This window comes from Apteryx mantelli, chromosome 14, assembly GCF_036417845.1.
Source record: "Apteryx mantelli isolate bAptMan1 chromosome 14, bAptMan1.hap1, whole genome shotgun sequence".
NCBI classification, from domain to species: Eukaryota; Metazoa; Chordata; class Aves; order Apterygiformes; family Apterygidae; genus Apteryx; species Apteryx mantelli.
This window is the reverse complement of record NC_089991.1, coordinates 21,311,033-21,330,986: the sequence shown is the minus strand read 5'-3', so window position 1 is coordinate 21,330,986 and position 19,954 is coordinate 21,311,033. Positions and strand designations below refer to the sequence as shown.

Sequence of the window (19,954 nt, the reverse complement as noted above, 5' to 3'; positions counted from 1 at the left end):
CAGGCATGTCTCCAGGCTCAGACACTTCTCACAGGGACCCCATGCCACAGCACTGCCAGCTGCCCCCACCTGCCTCTGCTTTCCATCAGGATTTATCCCCCAGAGCTAAAAGTGACACTCCCCCCCCCCCCCCAGACCTACACCCCAGACCTACAAGGGCCCCCTGCAAGGGGCCTACAGACCTACAAGGGACCTCCCAGACCTATATGGGACCCCTGGGGCCCCCAGGCAAGGGAACAGGCAGCACCGAGGGGACGGCTATGCCCTTCCCCAGCCCGGGCCCCAGGCCCCGCCGCCTCAGCCCTACAGGAGGCCGACGAGGTGTTTCTCGGCCCTTCCCTCTCCCCCGCAGCACAGGCAAAGCCCTTCCCGGGGCGGCCACCACCGCCCGCAGGCCCTCACAGGCGGCGCGGCGCGGCCCTTCCCCTCCACTCACAGACAGCTGGCGGTGGCGAGCCCGGCCGCCGCCTGAGGCCCCTCTAGCCAGCGCCTGCCGCTCTATGGCTCGCGCCTGAGCCGTCTCCCGCGCTTTTCCCGCGCTCCGCTGAGGGGGCGGAGTTGGAGCCTATCTAGCTCCTCTCTATGGTATGCGCCGCTCTACCCATACCCGCCTGATGCGCTCCGGTCGCCCGAGGCCTCTTCTCGGCGCCCGCGGCCCGCTCTGTCCGTGCGGGCTCCGCGCTCCCTGTGGCCCGGCGCGGGGGCCGCCCCCGTCCTTGGGGAAGCCGGCCGCGGCTGGCCGGCCGCTCCGGGCGGCGCTGTTCCTCTCGATGGCCGCGCGGCTGTTCCGCCGGCGCCCTGCGATAAACGCCCCCGTCGCTCGGCAACGCGCCCTCTCTATGGTTCCCGGCGGAGCCGCGCTAGGCGGCGGCATGTGGCGCCTGGTGCTGGGCCGCGGCGGGGCGCGGGCGGGCGGCGGCCTGGCGTCCTGCCCGCCGCCCCCCGGCCCCGGCCCGGGCTCCGCCGCGGGGCCCCCCCAGGGCGGCGGTGCCGAGCGGTGAGTGCGCGGGGGCGCTCGGTGCCTCTGGCGGGGCAGCAAGGCCGCCGCCGCCGGGGGCCGGGCGCTGGGGTGCGGGCGGGCTGCTCCGCGGGGTCGCGCGGTTGCTCACTGTCGGTGTTTTTAGCCCCCCCGGGTGGCAGAAAGGGCGGCAGCGGGACGGCTGGAAGCAGGAGCAGGCGCCGCAGGCCCTTCCCCGCCTGGTGCCCCGCTACTCCGTTCTGGACGCCGTCGCTTGGGTGAGAGCGGGGGGGCCCGGCGGGTGCTCGGGCCGGGGCCGGGGCTCCCCGGGAAGGGAGGAGGCGGGCGGAGGAGGTCGGATGCAGCGAGCTGCGGCCGCGCTGCCGCGTGGAAAAGGGACGAAAAGGGGGACGGCGGCTCTTCTCGCTCACTTGTTGCTTCTCCCCTTCAGGGCGCCCTCGCTGCGCTGCTTCTGCAGCTGGCCAGGCAGATCTCGTGGCTGCGATCTCTGCCAGAGACCTGGAGAGAGCGCAGGTCTCCCTGGCTGCTGCGTCCTTCGCTGCCTCCTCAGCAGTCAGGTCAGCAGCCCTCTCTCACGAGAAGGGGGTGTGGGAGGCTCCAGCTGTCAAACAGGACTTCTGCCACATAATAGCTAATAACTTTACGGTGCTTGGCAGAGAGCTGGTGTGTGAAGCTAACAACAGCTTTTAAGCACTCTGAAGAGAGTGAGGGCCGCTATCTGTCACGGGAATCTCACTATTTCGTACTGGTGTGGTGCAGTCTCTCTTTGCACCCACATCCAGTTATTTTTGTTTTCTGTCTTGGATTCTGCTCAGTGGATTTTTCTCCTGCTTGGCCTTGTGCTTGGAGCAGAGAAGGAACCTGGGCAGATATGCGGTTCTGTACTGTCTCCTACAAAGGATGCTGTGCAGCTCATGGGAACTGTGTTCTGTGCTCTGTATTTCAGCGGCGACTGAAGCCTCAACCAGCTGTCCCAGGAGGCAGCTGCGGTCCCACTTCCTGCAGAAAGCAGGTCCAGATGTAGTGCCAGAGACCTCATCCTGGGGCATCCCCTCAGGGCAAGGAGAGAGCCAGCCCTGCGCAGACCTAGGTATGTGTTGATGCACTGCAGGGCAGGATACTTGTGACAGAAAGACTTCTGAGTTTCCCCAAGGCAAAGCTAAGAGGCGAGACATGTGCAGTCATTTCTTGAGAGCTAGAGGAGGGAGGTTAGAGTGGAAGAAGGAACTTCAGAGAGATGAATGAGGAGTCCAGTGCTGGGAGCTCCTGAAGTCGAGGGGGAAGCCTGTGATGTAATTGTGCAGGCAACACTGGTTTTACCAATACTGGTCTGCCTTAGCTGCCAGGATACTGCATCCGCTTTCTGTTCTTTCATTGTGGACATTGTCTGTAGTCAAGAGAGTTCAGGAGAATAATGCAACAGTGATCTGGAAGATGTGCCACATAGTGCGGAACTAAGGGAATTTCTTTCTTCCTAGAAGATGAAGATGTATTTATGAGCGCTTATGCTGTAGATAAGAGAGTGAGAGGAGGCATCAAAGGCATTCTTATTTTAATAAGTCTTATAGAAATAGAAAGATATGCTTCAAAAAATGGAAGGAAATCCGGAAAAGCATGTCCTAATGTGGTAAATTTAAAGTCATATCAAGGAAGATCAGATAAGGCCTACCACAGGGTTGCTCACTAGATGTGTAACCCTAATAATGCAGCTTTAGGAATACTGTTTGAAGCAGGAAGCCTGCTGGAGCAGGTGGAAAGGGGGACAACATATCAGGATGCAGAAGAGGCACATAAAGAAGCCAGCCCACCACTGATACGTAGACTATGTAAGGTGTTCCGGAAAAGGTCAGACAGGTTCCCAATTCTTTGCTTTCTTCCAAATGTTTTGCTTTCTTCTATGCTGATTTAAACTACTGCCCATAACTGCTTATCAAACCCATCTCCTGCCAGAGGTTACCATTCCCATCATTTGGCAAATGGAGCATTTTGTTTCCATGTTTCCTAATTGGCTCTAGGAAAGCAGCCAGGTTAATTTACCTAAACTGCCAATTAGAGTGTTTAACCCATCTGCTTTTGCCTGAAGCAGATTAAGAAGTACTCAAATATACTGCCTTGCTGGCAGATTACTGGGCAGGGGCCTTTGGGAGAAGCAGTGGAGAATAAGTGGAGACCGTGCAGTCTTCAGTCGGCACAGCTGAGCATCCAGAAGTGGATGTGTGTCTGTGTCTGACAAACAATTTCTTACTGAGAGTCAGTAGGAGAAGCTTTTAGGCGAACTGATAAACTGAGCAGTGACAAGTCACTGAGGCCATGTGTTCTTTATTTGAGTGTTCTCCAGAAGCTACGAGATTGCTGAGCCTCTGATGACAGTATGTAATCCAGTGCTTATATCTGCTGTATGACTTGAAGAATGAAGACCGATAGATTAGACACTGGCCTTTAAAAAGCAGTTTTGATTGAGCAGCAGAACTACAGAAGAGTAATTCTAAGTTGATAGAAATTCTACTATAGAATAGAACTGCTAGATACCTGGATGAGCATGCTGTATCATATCACAGAACATAGGTCTGGAAGGGCTTAGGAAGCCATTTCTCCAACCTGTTTGCTCCATTACATAGGACTTAACAGAGAACAGGGTCGTATTTTGTTAAATCTCTTAGACTTTTGGAGAAGTCAACAGGCACATGGAGCAAGATTATCCAGTTTTTAGCTTTCTGAAAATCTTTCAACAAGGAGCTACATCAAAGCCATCTGGAGAAATGAGGCTGGTGGGAGGGAAGAGGGAGGGACCACTTTTGGGATAGTAACCCAGTAAAGTATAAGAAATAGTTTTCACCATGGAGAGGTATTACCAGTGAATTCCCCTAAGTGCTTTATTGACACCCGTTCTGTTTAGCACATTCAGCAGTGATTTGGAAAAAGGAGCTGACAAATGAGGTGGCAAAAGAAGCAAGTGATACAAAATTATTCAGGACAGTCAAACTGGAAAGTCACTGCAAAAGACTGTGCAAGAACTAGCAACGGGGCAGTCCCAAGATAGGTTGAAGTCATATGCACAGGGGAGAAAAGCCATAAATAGACATACAGAATGAAGAGTGTCAAATTAATAATTACATTGAAGAAGGGACATTTAAGGGACATGTTCTTGAAAATGTTAAGTCAGTGCTCAGCAGCAGTTAGGCGAACAAAATGTTAGTTATTATAAAGGAAGGGACTAAGAACAAAACAGTACTGTAGGTTTGCCTTTTGTAGATCTGATCTTGGATGCTTAATGAAGCTAAAGACATTTGGTCTTAAAAGCAGTAACAAAAATGTTATAGAAAAGGACAAGGATGCAATCACATACAAAGAGACTGACTCTTCAGCTTAAAAAGAAGTGACTGAAAGAGGGTATGCCAGCGATCTACGAAACTAAAAATACTGGGGAAAAGTGAATAGGGAATGGTATTTTGCTTAATACACGTACAGATAGGTGACACAAAAAAGGTCAGATATTAAGTCTGAAAAAAGACGAAAGACAGTACTTGCTTGCCCGCTGCATAGGTAAATTGTGGAACTCATTGCTACAGGCCAGAAGTATAAATGGGTTCCAGAAAAGAATTAGGTAAAATCACACATCCAAATTAAACTTAATTGGTCCAGCCAAACTCTCCTGCTCAGGAGGCTGCAGAACAGCTGATTGCTGGAAAGTTCTGCAAGGGGAAAGCATCACTTTATAATGCCTCTGCCTCATACTTTTCTGCCCAAGCATCTACTGCTGTCAGTTGTCAGAGATAACTTGCTTGTCAGAAATAATTTGCTTTCATTCAATACGTCAGTCCTCACATTACATTGTCACATTATGCTGTTGTATCCATTTTGTGAGAACTTACTGGGAAAAGTCAGCGTAAAGAGATTCAGCAAGTTTAGTTGTGTGTTTTTGTTTTTGTTTTCCCCCAGTAGTTATTTAGCTACCACGTGAAAGTGAGGCCAGCTAAGCGGAAGCAAGGGAAGGACAAGATGCCTCACAGGTCACTTAGGGGAATCTGGTAGAAAAGTCTTGCCATTAGAGAACAGACCTCCAGAACTTGGAGTGGAGCCAAATGTACCTTCACTTCTCCAGTTGGCTGTTGCAAAGGACCTTCTGGAGGGGATAACATGTCCTCGCACTTTCCTTCAGTTGTTCAGTTGGTTTCCAGAGTTGCTTGTTCTGGTCTGTGTGTAGTGACAATCTGCTCTTGCTGTCAGCTACTCCATTAGCTCGAGCGGCAAAGATCTTTGAGATGGATCCAAACATCTCAGCTTTGCAGATGCACCATCCCAGCTTTAGCATAACACAATGTGATAGAATCTCTTACTTTTAGTGTGTTTAAAAAGAAAACTTCAGGAAATTCATTTAAAAGTTGCTTTAAATAGCAGTCTAGATATTACCGTGAATGAGTCTTCAGCTGCATGATCACATCCTATTTTTTTCATGGGATTCATGCCTCATTCAAAGCTTTTTTTGCAGAAAGTGAAAGGCACATTGTGAACAAGCAGGTGATTACAGCCAGTCTCAGTGTTAAAGCAACTGAATGCTGCCCTGGGGAGCTGTATTTTACCCCTGGCAGAACTGTAAAATTCCTTATTTCAGTTCTGAGATTACAGACCTTTCAAAAGTGTGTTTTCATTTCAAAACACAATGAAACCGATTGGAAACACTAAATTTTTCCATGAGCCACAAATCCTGGATTTTGGTCAGCTCCAGTTGTGAATTCGTTCTTGTGAAGCATTTGGTTGTTCTGGGATAAGCAATGTAGACGATCTATGAGAAGCTTAATAATTTGCATTTGGAGCTAGGTTTCGATAACATTTGATAAGTACAGGATGAACGGTGAGGAAATGCAAAATATTTATTAGCTGCTGAATATGTAAGCATTGTGCATCCATTGCACTGAAAGCTGCAAGATAACGTGGAAAAAAGAATGTGTAGTCGTGTTGTATTATAATGCATATTTAAAGAGACAGAATTAAAGTTGAACAGAAAAATTTAACTGGAATGTTTCCTTTTTTGTGCTTTGAACATACAACTGTATGATACCTACAAATAATTTAACATAGTTGTGTGTGTGCAGTATAGCAATGAATTTGTTCAAAGCACAGCTTCTGTGAAGTTCTGCAGAAGCTTGCCCAATCTTCAGATACTGTCCTGTGACCTTACATTGGGAAATGAGAAACAAACAAGTGGGATGAATTTGTATTAACTAACGTTAGTCTGAAAGTTAATATAAAGTGGTCTTCTCATTCCAATGAAATAGAATGGCACTCTTTGCTGCCTGGGGGTGCTTTTATTTCTCCATTTACTGTTGAAGCAACGTAAGCAATGTGTTTAGGTTGTGTGCCTAGTTTTGAGACAGCTGCTGGGAGACAAGAGAAGTCTTTGAGAAGTTTTGATTTGGGGCTTGCCCAGCTTCAGATGTGAATTCTGAGAGAATTCTTTAATCTAGTCCTTCAGGAAATAGAAATGGGACTGGGTGTCAGAATTGTTGATCCCTGTATCATCTTGCAGAGGATTTTCTGCTCTCTAGGACTAGTAATTCTAATCTGGGGAGATTACCGGGAGTTGAGGGAGCAGGGATTTGCTGTGGGAGAGAGACGTGGGACAGTTCTGAGAGTCGACAGAATTCAGAATTAGTTTCTGTTGGTTTTTCATGGGGTAATAACTTGCCCAAATTACAATATGTTTTCCCAGTGGCAGTAAAAGACAAATCTCTGATTTAGGAGTAGATATAAAGAGCCTTGAGGGCATGAAAGTAATAGTGCTTCTTAACAAACACTTGGAAGAATTCTTAATACAGACTTTTTTTTTAATTTGCTGTTTTATGTATATTAAAAACAAATTGCATCATGAGATAGATACCTGAGCAAGAGACAAAGATTTACTGTGGCAAAGATCAGGTAATTTTATGTATGATCTGAAAATAAATGTAAAGTACAACTAATAAATTTGGAGATTATATTACTTTTGGTGGAATGATAAGTAGAAATTGTGTTTGCCATAGTGATCTTGCTTGTCTGGTGAGTGGGGCTTATTCAGATAAAATTACCAGAAGGCAAATTGTTTGTCTAGGAATAACGAGGCCGCACTTGGAACATAGGCCACAGCTTTATGTGCGCTGTGAGATGGTGCAGCCACGAGAAGAAGCAATCCTGCCTGTCGCATGCTCATTTCTGTCCCTGTGCCAGCACAAGCATTTGTGGAGCCATACGGTGAAGGGAATCAAGGAACTGGACCCCCAGAAGGACTGTTTTTCACTCAGATTAGTTCCCTGCTCAGCAGCCACAAAGCTTGCAAGGGAGACAGGGAGACATGGGGAGAGCAAAGCTCCTTCTGTTAGTGGTATTGGCTTAAACTGATCCTGGAACGATAGTGGTTGGTGCCTAATGGGATCTAGCTGCTTATGATTTAGCTTACAAAATAATTGGTCTCAGCCTGTCCTAGCTGTTGGTCCTCCTTGCAGAAGGTTACCATCCTCTTGGGCTGGCCGGTGTAAATGCCTGTCTAATCGCTACACGCAACACGATACTGTCTGAGTGAACTGGCTTCACTTTTGCTGTAGACGTTTTAGTTAACTTTGACTAAACCTGGTTAGCCAGTGTCTAAACACGTGGCTGTGCCAGCATATCCTAGAGGGCAGCGATGAACAACTGGGACGCTCTGGGGTGGTGACCTAAGCCTGGACCTGATGCAGCCAAAACAGCATGTCTGATCATCCCCTTACAGATGTGGAACCGTACCTCGGTAAGAAGTTACCCAAAAAAGGATTTAGGAGTTAGGATAGGCAAGCACCTGAGCTTAAGATCTCAGCGTGATGCTTTAGCCAGTAGGAATAGGAATCCAGTTCTGATACATGCAAACTAGGCAGTTATAAATACTAATGAGGAGGCAATTTTATCCTTCCTGTGGCACTGGTGAGACTAATACAGTGTCCGCACTTCAATAATAATGTTGACAATTCAGAAATAGCAGCAAAAAGTCATAAAATTAATCAACTCAAGGAGAAAAGTACTTCACTTGAAAGACACGAACAGTTCAGTCTGTTTAGAATCACAAAAAAGAATCAAGAGGGATTGATTAGTTATATCAGGACTTTCAAAAGGAGAATGGGCTTTTTAATAAAGAGAGAAAAAGCCTAGCAAGAGCCAGTGCCTGGGAGCAGAAACCAGATGTATTTTAATTTGAAATGAAGCACAGGTTTTTAGAGGTGATTGCTAGATACTGAAACAAACTCGCAAAAGAAGTGAAAGATTCTCTACCTTTTGGTGTCATCAGTTCAAGACTTGGGGCCTTTCTGGAAGAGATGCATTAGCCAGATGCAGGTTGCAGGCCTCAACAGGACGTATTCACATGGTACCGTGTTGCTTATGCTACAGAGGTCAGATTGCTCAGAGTTCCTTCTGTTCTTAATATCTCTGAATGGGCAGTTTATCAGTCTTCTAGGAAAGATCTGTGGAGTAGACAGGATGGGAATAAGAGGAAGGGGTGAAGATACAGTATTGCTTAACCCTGCCTTTTGATTCTTTTTTTTAATGTAGGAGAGTTCCAAATTCCTGAGCGCTCCAGCCTGGGGCCGGCCCCCCGCAGTACACAGGTACGCTCTCCCGTTTCCCTGCCCTAGTCTGCCCCAAGGTCCCTTGACTGCAGGAAGGCATCTCAGAGCAATCCACTCCCAGGCCAGACTCTTTTCTGCCCTGCACAGCTAGAGGCCAGGAGAATGAGAGATACGATATGCTTCCCTCTGCTTTAGCCAGAACAAAATTCCAGGAACTCCAAAGTAGCATCCCCGTCCTTTAAGATGTCTGTGTAACAGGGATGCCAGTAGGGAGGCACTGGAGGAAACCTGGGAAAAAAAACAAGAAAACCACGACAATCCAGTAGCACCAATCTGTTCTTGTCTATTGACATTTCGATGCCATCTTTCACTAGGTCACTATATGCTGTTGCTATTTCGGTTTTCAGCAGACAACCCATGACTGCAGAAGGTGGCATCAGTCCTCCCAAGGCTACAAGTTGGGACTGAGTCTTGTCTGTTAGAGAAAAGAAGAGAAACACTTTGGGCTTGAGGAGGATACGTCAGGTTGAGAGTCATAAGACCATCAATCAGATTCTTGTTATGATTAAGCCTGTTAATTGCTTGCAATTCACAGTCTTAGGTGCGGACAATTCCCTATTTTACAAGTAAGTCAGCTGAGCAACTGCTCAAGGAGGCTGAACAGAATGAGGATAGAATTCCAGTATTTAACAGAATGGGATCCTCTCTTTGACATGGAAGTGATCTCTGATCCCCTGACAGTAAGGTGTTGCCTGTGGCGTGCCACCAGGGTGTAAGCTCAGCTCCCCATCCTAGGAAGGGCCGCTTCTGTGGGGCCCATAGGAATAGTCTCTGGTTCAATCTTGGGTAGTGAATCTGGTCTTAAAAGGCTCTCAGGAGAGGACGTGAATCAACCCATGTTTATCCTCTTGTGAGCAGCTCTGAGTGCTGACTGAGCATTAAAGCTGTTGGCGTTTTTGTAATGTGACCTCTCAAGTATGGAGGTATCTCAGGTTGTATGCAGTATGCACTGTTGCCACTCGATGGCACTAAATTTGTATGCAAGCTTGGAAACGAGAGCTGCAGGCCTGGCTAATCCTCCTACCTCCCAGAGCTGTGGCAAAGTAGAAAATACTGTTCATTACTAAGGAGGAAAAGAAAATCCTGTGCAGCAGAGACAGTGGATTAGGAGTGTGCAGTGTTCAGTAAACTGACAGTTTAGGCTCAGTTTGAATCATGTAAAGCACATAGAAATATGTCAGTGCATGTTTGGCAGAGAGAAATGCTGTTTGTGCTGTTGAATGTGATATAGGAAGGTGAGCAAGGGCTGACATTTCTTTTGAGGGGGGGAGCTATGCATAGCGCCAGGCAGTCTGATTATATCTGAGAGGCTACACCACCTTCCTGGCCAGAAGAGAGGTGAGCAATGTCCACACAGCTTCCCTAACCAATGTCTCTGTCAGACAGGGAGGCTTTTTGTGGACACATGACACCGGATTAACTCATGCTCTTGATTACTGCAGGACAGTACAAATGTGTCAGACTGCTCTGTTTCCTAGAAAGGACCTGCTATAGTGTTTGTATGTTTTTGCTGTCTAATAACTTTCTTTTTTGACTCCTCAGGGTGACCTAGCGCGGCAAGGCCATTTAGAGGAAGCTGCTTTCCAGTTGCAGCAGATTTTCCGGATTGATATTTCCATTGCATTCAACATCCTTGGTAATGTGGACTTGGGTTTTTTGTGTCCTTAAACCACATTTTTCTTTTTTTGGAGGACCTCCAAATTGTTGCAGATGGCATATACCCAAAGCTGAAGCCTCCTTGCAGCAATTTCAACTGTGCTTTGAAAGATTTATTGCCCTTTGTGTTATTCTGCCACCTGATTTATATCAGTATATTTAAATCCAAGCTTGTTTGAAGCCTGCACTGTTATCCTGACATCTGTAGTTGGACATTAAGTCTTCTCTGTCTTTTTGTAACATGAGCTGTCATATTTTCGCAGCTCCTTTTTCACTGTCTGAGGTCTCAGTCTTCCTGGCAAGCTGAAAAAGCAGATGCAGAATTGCAACTCTAAGAAGATTTGAAGTAAGATGCAGCAGTCTATAGGCCAGGGATTTTTTTTTTTCTTATATACCCCAGGTGGCAGCACTAGAAAAGGGAGCCGCTTCTGTGTGAACCATACATTGTGAGAGTCCTTGTTTCTTCTTTGCAGTGAGACTAGAAAAATCCCTAAAACATAGCCTTGGCATTGGTCCTGTGGAAGCTTTTTAATCTGAGGTGAGGTTTGGTGAGCCCAGTGAAAGCGGACCAGACCACTTGGCTTGGGACAAGGAAGGCCCAGTAGCTGTGGGGGAGGTTGCTGTGTTTGAGGCTCCAAATCTTTTTGTCCATTTTCTTTTCCTCTCTTTTTACTTTGCTTTCTTCTCAGGGATTGAAAGTATGAGAGCAGGCCACTATAAGGCAGCCTATACCTGCTTCAAACTGGCAGCAGATCGAGGCTACAGCAAAGCCCAGTTCAATGTGGGTCTGTGTTATGAGCATGGCAGAGGCACAGAAAAAGACCTGGAAAAGGTATCCACAGCTTGTAGAGTTGTACATCTGCTGCACGGGCCAGGAGAGTGGTCTTTGTTGAATGCACAAGCACTTTACTCCTTTTGGATGTGTGTGACAATCTCTGAAGTCTTGGTGGGAAAAAAATGGACATTTTAAAGCAAACGGCAGGTTTGCCCTACTGGCTTCAATGCCATAGATACCCTTGGAGATATGCTCCTGAAATCCCCTTTCACATACACTTACTGAGATCCCGTCCCAGGTACGTGTGCTGTGCCACTAGCAGCTGGGAGGTACCAAGGAGAAACCTGTTCTGTTACTGTATTTGAAACACCACTGCACATCCAAATACTGCCTTGTATCTAGAGCTGTCCACTTCGGGTACCTTGACTACAGCCTGCCACCTAGTGCGTGCTGGCCGTAGTCAGCATCTTTCTGTAGTTGTTCCCTGGCGTGCCAGGGATTTGACATAATGAGATCCTCTGCGTTGTTCTGTATTCCCGAATTCTACTGTTTCTTATCATTGTTTGCCCTTTTGACTGCTACTGTCTACTCATGCAAAAGATCTGTAAGGGCTGCTTGTTTTCAGTAATTGTGCAGATCCCTATTGGCATAGGCTAAGCTTTGGTATTGCTGGCCCGCCTTCAAAACAGGAGTTTTGACTAGAGGTGGCAGGGCTGGTTAAAAGGCTCTCATACAGTGGTAGTCAACTGTCTCACTTGAGCAGTCTCCTGTACTTCAGCAGGGAAGTGTGGGAGGGCTGCAGGGGTAGGTGTGTGTAACTTATAATAGAACTAGAATGAGAGTTTAAGCCTGAGGACTGAATTGTGGTGTTTTGGGGAGAGTCATGTCACGTTTGAGGGAATGTATCACCTGAATCACACGTGTGTTTCTGTGTTTCCAGGCAGCTTTTTATTACTACCATGCGGCCAGCAACTGTCACCCCATGGCACAGTACCGCTATGCTAGATGCCTCTTATGCCACAGACCTGAAAATGAATGGGACAGTCTTCAGAAGGCAGTGACTTTTCTGGAGCAGGCAGCAATGGCCGGGATTACAGAGGTTAGTGTCCACATAAAAGCTGAACGTTTTAATAGGAGAGAGCCGGCAGAGAACCCTTTCTTTAGGATCTGAACCACAAGACATCCTAGAAAGCCGCATCTATGGGACTGGAAGTAAAATTCTTCCTACATATTGATACCTCTGCCAGTGTATGGGATACAGCCCTACCTGCCAGCTGTATGTGGGAGGCAACTAGATACCCACTATGTCAACAGTATTGTTTTTCTGGTTTGTTCTAGGGCTATTTAATGTGGCTCTTTTCACCCACACCCAAAATGCTTACAGGATTCTTTGCATATTAGTAAGTGCAAGCTCCAGGTCCCATCATGGTGTTGTGATAGAGACACTCCCTTCTTGGTTTTCCTGTTTAAGGAAGGGATGCAGCTATAACCAATACTCTCCACATAAGGCTCTTTCTTACCTCGCAAATGAGGAGAGAGCTCAGAAGCACCAGCTCTTATGAAACCTGTTAAGTCATCTCTTCTCCAGTGCCAGGTGTTCCCAAGGGCAGCTCTGTTTAATTCAACAGGGACAGCCTTTCGTGTTTCATGTCCAGAGAATCTGCAGCATGGAGACATCAACTTTCAGTGAACAGAAGCAGCCATATCCAACAGGTAGGGGTCTGGAGCAAAGCAGATTTAACATTCCCAGAAAGCAAAGTGTATGCTTTCTTACCACAGGTTACCACATCTGTATTTGGGTCAAACATGTTTTGACATTGTGTCACTAAACACAATTCACACCTCTCTGTCTTCTCAGGGTAAAGAGTTGTTCAGATGACTTCAGCAGGAAGGAGGCTCCAGATCTCTGTCATGCTTGCAGTCACTAGCCGAGGTTCAGCAGAGAACAGGAGACTTCCACCAGAAATTCCTGCTCTCTTAAGTGGAAGTGGCTTTCCAAAGTATCTTCTGTTCCTGTCGTTTAGGACTACCACTTTTGCCCAGTCAGACTAATCATTCACCCTGCTCAGCAAGCATGTATGTGGTAGAAGGTATTAGGGTATGTGCCATTTGAGTGTCTCTTTTTGAATTACCTCAGCTCTGAAGCTGGAGCCAAACATGCCCATGATTGTTCTCTCCAGACTCAACATCTAGATTAGACCATCATTTTTGGAAAACTGACCTGCAGTTGAAATTGTGGCTTTATATCTCATCTCCTTTCAATTCCAAGAGCACAGGTGACTTTGGTGAAGGAAATTCCATGAAATGCTTGAACTAAGAACAGATCCTCATATTGTAGCTATGGCTTTTCAAGATGATTCATCCAGATGGACCTGTGCGCCCTGCACTCCTTTTCCCACTCTTTCGGAGATGCATTTAGGCATGTGCTATCTTGTGTTGTGGATGCCAGTCATCCTGGCAGTGACTGTATCTCACGTAGCACACTGTTCCACAAACTGTAGCTGCTGTAGATATCAGTCAGTAGGCATCTTACAAACAACTCAGACTAGGAGCTATTCTCTGCTTCTGATTTCTGCAGTGCAAGTTGAAAGGATATTCTGGGTCTTACACTGTTAATACAATAGTGTTACAGCACATATAATGGAATTTTATAGACTAAATGTGGGTTTTCATGTTTGCCATGTCAGACTAATTTTCTTAGGCCGTCCCCCTTCTAGCAGACTCTGCAGCAAGCAAGATACGTTGCACACCAGTCTTGCAAGTGTCCCTGCTGAGATGCTGGAGATTATGGTTTGCCCAAGCAGGAGCAGTTGCCCAAGCATTTAGATAACTTGTAAAAATAAGTAAAAGAACTGGAGTAATTAAGGTGGAAAATCCTGGCTGATTTGTATTGTACTGTGTGGTTTTGCTGCAGGCACAGGCTTATCTTGGAGTGTTCTATCTGAGGGGGCTAAAACCTCAGGAGAAGAGAGGTCTGAAGTACTTGTTGCTGGCAGCCAAGAATGGCGTAAGTAGTCCCTTTGTAAGCTATGATTGTTCTGCGTTTGGGATCATTGCAGGTTACAGGTGGCAGGTTTCAGGGCTTCTTGGAAGTAGGAGCGAGTGTCAGGACTTTCCTGCACTGTCTGAAAGGACAGGATGGAGCCTTGGTGCACTTTGGGGAGCAAACAGGCTGTGGGGCACAGACCCTACAAAATGTGAATGTCAAACCAGTCATACTGGGTTGGACCAAGTCTTACAGGACCAGCACTTATGCCGTTTCTGACAAATACTCATCTAACATTGTTTTCATGATTTCCAGTGATGGAGTCTATACACTCTCCCCAGGCAACCTGGTTCTCTACTGTATCGTTAACAGGACTTCGTTGTGTCTGTCTTGAATCTGTTCTTCAAAACAGACATGTTATTTCTTATCTTCTATAGAGACGATGAACAGATTATTTCTGTTTCATTGTAGGGACTTTAACAACTTGAATACTTGAATCCCCATTCAGCCTTCCCCAGTTGTTTCAGTTTCTCTTTGCATGTCGTGTTGTTTAGGTTGCCAATGATTTTCTTGCTCTCTGTTGAACTTTATCCAGGTGACCCACACTTTTGTTAAAGGGCAGAGCCACAATCTGGGCATAGTACTGCTGCTAAGGCCTTACCAGCACTTAGTGGAGTGAAAGCATAACATCACAAGTCTTGCAGCCTGGTTTCTGCATCCAAAGTTCTGCTTCTTCAGAGGAGTGTGACCTTGTTCACTTGTTTTCAACTTGCGCTCTATTATAAAAGCTAGTTTCTCTTCTGAAGAACTTGCTTGCTTTAACTTGAGTTCCCAGTTTTTGTGTAATGGGAAATAATGAGCAGCTATTCACTCTTCTGGCTAATATTGCTGATTCTGTCGCCCTCTTTATGCCCTCTGAGACATTGCTTTTCCAAGCTGCAGAGTGCTAGTTTATTTTCTCTCGTCACGTAGTTAAGCTGTTCCATTTCTCCTGTCGGTGTTCTCTGTATTTTCCTCATTCTCCTTTGTCCATTTTAAGATGCTTGAACCAAAACAGGACTCAGGATGGAGGCATGCTAGGGATTTGACATAATGAGATCCTCTGCATTGTTCTGTATTCCCGAATTCTACTGTTTCCTAGCATTGTTTCCCCTTTTGACTGCTACTGACTAGTGACTTGTTGGTTTCAGGGAATTATTACAGGGACTCCCAAATTTCTTTCTATATGCATTACTTTGCATTTGTCAACACTAACTTTTATCTGCCATTGTGTTGCCCAGGCTTAGTGTTGTGACATCTTCTGTAATTAATTCTTTACAGTAAATTTGATCATTCAGAGTGCTTTATGTCACTTGCAAATTTTGCTGCTTCAGTTTTCACCCAATTTAAGTATGCGGACTCTATCAGATCAGTGGTGAGACCAGATTAGACTAACTCCAAATGCTCAGAGATCATGTTCTTGATGATTGATATAGTATTTAATTCCAAAATCTGCTGGAAATTTTCCCTTACTGAAACCCTAGTAAGCCCTTAACAACAGAAAATCTGGCAGGATAACTGCTGGTCCCAGCAGTGCTCCCTAGTAGTCAGTTTTTTGCAAGTCTCAGTCACAAACCTTGCTGGTTCTCAGAACCCAGCCCTGTTTCCCCAGCAATCTTTGCCCTGGTGGATGCTGGCTACAGATGTACCACCAGCCCTTTGCCTCATTGTTGGTGGCAGGCATGTGCACAGACTCCATAGGATAGCCCCACATGTTCTCCTGGGGGAAGTGCTCCACAGGTATGTCCTTTTCCCATTACCCATGGCAGCAGAGCACTCTGGAGTGTGTCACGTTACTTGGTTAAAAGACTATTGGCTATGAGTGAAGCCAAGATCACGGTATTTAGCTATAACTCTAAAAAAGGGAAAAACACAAAAGGTCATTGGTTCAGGGTTTCTTTCTCAGGTTGTTGCTCTGTGCTAGAGCCAAGAGAGGCAACTCTGACAAACATTGTTCCAAACACAATGGCATTTCAGACAACTGTGTTTTACTTCAGTCGCTACTTTCTGTTTTGTCCTCCCTTACTTTTGGTGAGCAACCATACAACGTAAACAGCATATCAAAGAGTGTTCTCGGAGAACTGTGGCTGACTTTAGATTTCGAAGTATGTCACAGCCATTTATGCCATACTAGTTTGTGGATATCTTCTCCTAGCGGTCTTGTCTTTGAAGTGTTCATCATGTAAGAAGCAGCTAGGGGAATAATTCGTGTTTATTTAACCCTATATTTTGTCATGTCTAAAGTGCAAATCCTTCAACATGTTTATCTCATCTCTCAAGAAGCTCTGTGCTGTCATAAACTGAGAATTGCAACATTTTGCAAAGCACCCACTCAATGAGTTCTTTGCTTTCCTCCACCAGCTACATCCCAGACAGCAACACTTGCAATATGTTCCTTTCTCATGGCTTTATTAAAACTTGCTACTTACTTTTTTTTGCAGAGCCTTGTTTAGATCACATTTCTGGCAGTCATACAGATCAAGTTATATTGCTGGCCTTTTCTTTAAAAAAAAAAAAAATCATATACAGTATTTCAATGGAAAATTGGAAAATTAACTTACTCAGTTTCTCCCATTAGTCAGATTTTGGGGTAAGGTCTTAATATCTCCTTGTTCCAATGTTAGGAAAAGGTCTATGTGACCGCTAGCCCATATGGTCTTTTCAGTGTCTTCACAAGACTGTCATCATGCTAGCATGCTATTAGTGGGACCCTTCTACTCCCAATGGATCTCAAAGATAAAGTGCCCAGCCCACACACAAACATATTGTTGTTTGGATTTGGCTTTACTGAGCCATTGCAGTGACATCCGCTATTTTCTAGTTCATTCTCAGCAGCTGCGTATGTCCAAGTAGTGTTGATTCTTTCTCTGTAGTGCTTGTTTGCTTGACTTCATTTCTGCTGCTTGGGATTTCTTCTGACGTATAATTGGGTGGGGCTGAGCAGGATGCTGGTGGGCTGTTCTGTTGCAGTCCTGATGCATGGCAGGGTTGCCAAGGGGAATCTTCCAACCTTGGCAACAAGCACCTCTGTGATATTTGTTATGTTTTTAAAAGACTTCTGTGTGAACTGTAACAGGGCAATCCACAGGGCGTGCTCGCAGTTTGGGTGTGATCAGGATATGGGCGCAGTCAAGGCTGCCTGAGCCCCCTTAGCTCTGACCCCTGACGCAATCTGGATGCTCTGTGGAGACAGCTGCTCTTTTGTTCCTATGACACAGGTCTGGGTGTTGAAGAGAAATCAGTGAATTTAACTGGAAAGGGATGGTAAGGAATGGAGTTGGAGATACCCGGTGAGAAATTCTGTTTGAGAATATACTCAGAGAAGGAACTAAATAACTGAAGATATAGTCCGAGGGACCAAAGATAGAGGAGTAAACTTAAAGGGGGTGTTAAAGATTGTCTGTTCTCCTTTCGCGTACTGTCGCCACTTCTCAATCCTGTGGGTCTGATTGCTGTGTTGTTTTCTGCGGCTAGGACTCCCAAAGCAGGTATCACGTGGGCGTTTGCTATGAGAAGGGCCTTGGAGTACAACAGGACCTGGCAGAAGCGATGAGACACTATCGACAGTCAGCTGCTGCAGGGAACAGCAACGCTCAGCAGAGAGTGCAAGCGATAGAAAAGGAGATGGAAGGTACCACAGGCAACGGGGGAAGAGGGGCATGCAGGACTGCATCATGTTGTGCCCCATAAGAGTGGGGCCCGTGTTGCCAGAGGAAGGGCAGCACAGGATCATGGCAAAAAGGAGTTTTTTTTACTGAAGGGAAGGGCAGTGTGGCTGGGAGTGCTTTTTCTTTCTCAGTTCTTTTCACTTTTTACCAGCTATTTCCAGTCAAGCTGAAGAGGCAAAGCCATTCCCATAGTACGATGCTCCATTACTATCTTGTTTTTAATATGCTTTCAGATGTGGAAAGAAAGCATCCATCCCCTTCTGGATTAAGAAGAGCATCTTCCTCTAGTCCCTGTTTCTGGGCTATTGAGCACATTCCTGCAGGTCTCCAAGTCTCCCAGACAAGACAATCTGCCCTTACCCTGCCCCACTCTTGGAGCGCAGACAGACTCCACACGATGACACTCAGAAGTCCAGGATGGAGCCATGCCCCAGAAAACAAGGCAAGTCCACTGGAATTGCAGAGTTCAGAGACCCAGCCACTGCTGTTATTAGAGCAGTTGGTGAGTGAAACAAGGAGGCAAAAGGGAAGATGGACCTTCTCAGTCTATGTGGGACTGGAAGCAGGCTAGTAGGGAATGGAAAGAGAAAACTTTTTGTTAATGGAACAGGAGCAATTTTGAAATACAGTGGTTTTCAAAATAAATCTTGCAGTATCTCCCATCCAGCCACATAGCCCGACCCTCTGCCTGCAAACACAAGGACTCTCCCTGTGCTCCTACACTTCTGTCCAGAATTACTCTGACCCACACCATGCCCTAGTGATATGATTTGGGGTTATAATTCCAGTAGTTGTGCACGTCTTGCAAATGGGTCCCCCACTGAGGTTTACGAGCCACCATACGCTGGTGTTGGCAACTAGCTCTATGATGGGTCTGGTTTGCACCTTCTCAGGCAGTTTGATCTCACTTTAGGGCTTGCTGTTCCCACAGTGGTTCTGCTGCCAGCACAATCTGGGTTTCTTCATACATTGACGTTGTAGCAATTTAATCTACTTTAAAACCTTGTCCAAGAGGTGCAAGCAAAAGGGTGGATTCTGATTATTAGGGCAAAGGTTTTGTGGGATATGGCTTATGGGTCCACCTGCATTGGTGAAAGTAATGGATGTCATCAGCCATCCTGCATCTTTGTCAGTGCCCTTCAGCCAGCAGTTTTTATTCCTTCAGATCTGACAGTAAGCTGCTCCCATGGGTGCACCGCAGTCCCTTTCAGTCACAATGAGCAAAGTTTGCTTTAAAATTTATATTGTACAACTTTGCTAAGCAAGCCTTATTTCCGCTGAAGTGGACAAGGGGTGCTTCCAGTGGGTAGGAACCACTGTCAGGGAGACAGAGGCAAGCAGCTGGTGTGACAATATTGTTTTTCCCTAGTGAAGCTGAATCCGGAAAAGGCCATTTGTCCACACAAGTTTAAACTGGTTCAAGGGCATTTGTGCAAACTGTCCAACTTCCTTTAGCCATGTTGCTCTGGTGCTTTGTGTAGACGAGGCCCTGAAAAACAAAGGCAGGGGCCTTATCCTGAACTTGCTGTGGTCTCCATTCAGCAAGGGAGGGGCACAGCCATGGCTCAACACAGCTGAAAGCTCTGACTTGTTCTTACAGTCTGGTCTCTCCTGCTGCTCAGACCAGACTTTCTTAGGCCATTTCCTTTATCAAGCAGGATACAATTAGCAGGAAATTCCTCGGGTGGATTTCCTATTCTATGATAATCCATGGCATGCTTACGCATTGGTTAGGACAGGACAGGGGTAAGGGGTGGGGGGGCTGAAAGCAGTTTGCAGAATCAGGAAACTAAACCAAGAGAGAGGAATTCGTCTGCTTTTAAATCTGCTTATTATAGTGTGTTTTTGTGTTAAGATTGTCCTTTGACGGGGACATCAAAGTAAAGCTCCAGAGGAAGAGGTGAGGTTGTACCGTGTGTTTGTCCTCCATGTGTATTCCCAAGATGCAGGAGAATCCTATAGGGCTGCATTTCCTCCTAGGCTCAGATATGCCTCCCTCACAATTTGCACAGCTGCATCTCAGTTAGAATTTGGCTCACTGTCATTGTTTTGGTGCAAAAGCCTGTTCTGTTTGTGAAACAAAGCACCAAGACATTTCTGTTAGCAGTGTGGCTGTGTAAGCAGACTGGGGTAAACGCATCACTGTAGTTTATAGCTAGAGATGGGCCCACGTGTAAAGCACTTCGGGAGACTCCAGCTATAACAGTGGGTATTTTGGAT

The 19,954-nt window shown here is 46.2% G+C and overlaps 1 protein-coding gene across 1 annotated transcript; it reads left to right on the top strand.

The window, feature by feature from the left end:
* Nucleotides 1-206: 206 nt before the first annotated feature.
* DELE1 (DAP3 binding cell death enhancer 1) lies at nt 207-18,084 on the top strand. Its single transcript, XM_067305091.1, has 10 exons — nt 207-228; nt 1,037-1,236; nt 1,410-1,536; nt 1,926-2,069; nt 8,534-8,589; nt 10,153-10,246; nt 10,956-11,098; nt 11,982-12,140; nt 13,956-14,048; nt 17,968-18,084. The coding sequence occupies exons 1-10, from the start codon at nt 207-209 to the stop codon at nt 18,001-18,003; spliced, it is 1,074 nt and encodes a 357-aa protein (XP_067161192.1). The 3' UTR covers nt 18,004-18,084.
* The last annotated feature ends 1,870 nt before the right edge of the window (nt 18,085-19,954 follow it).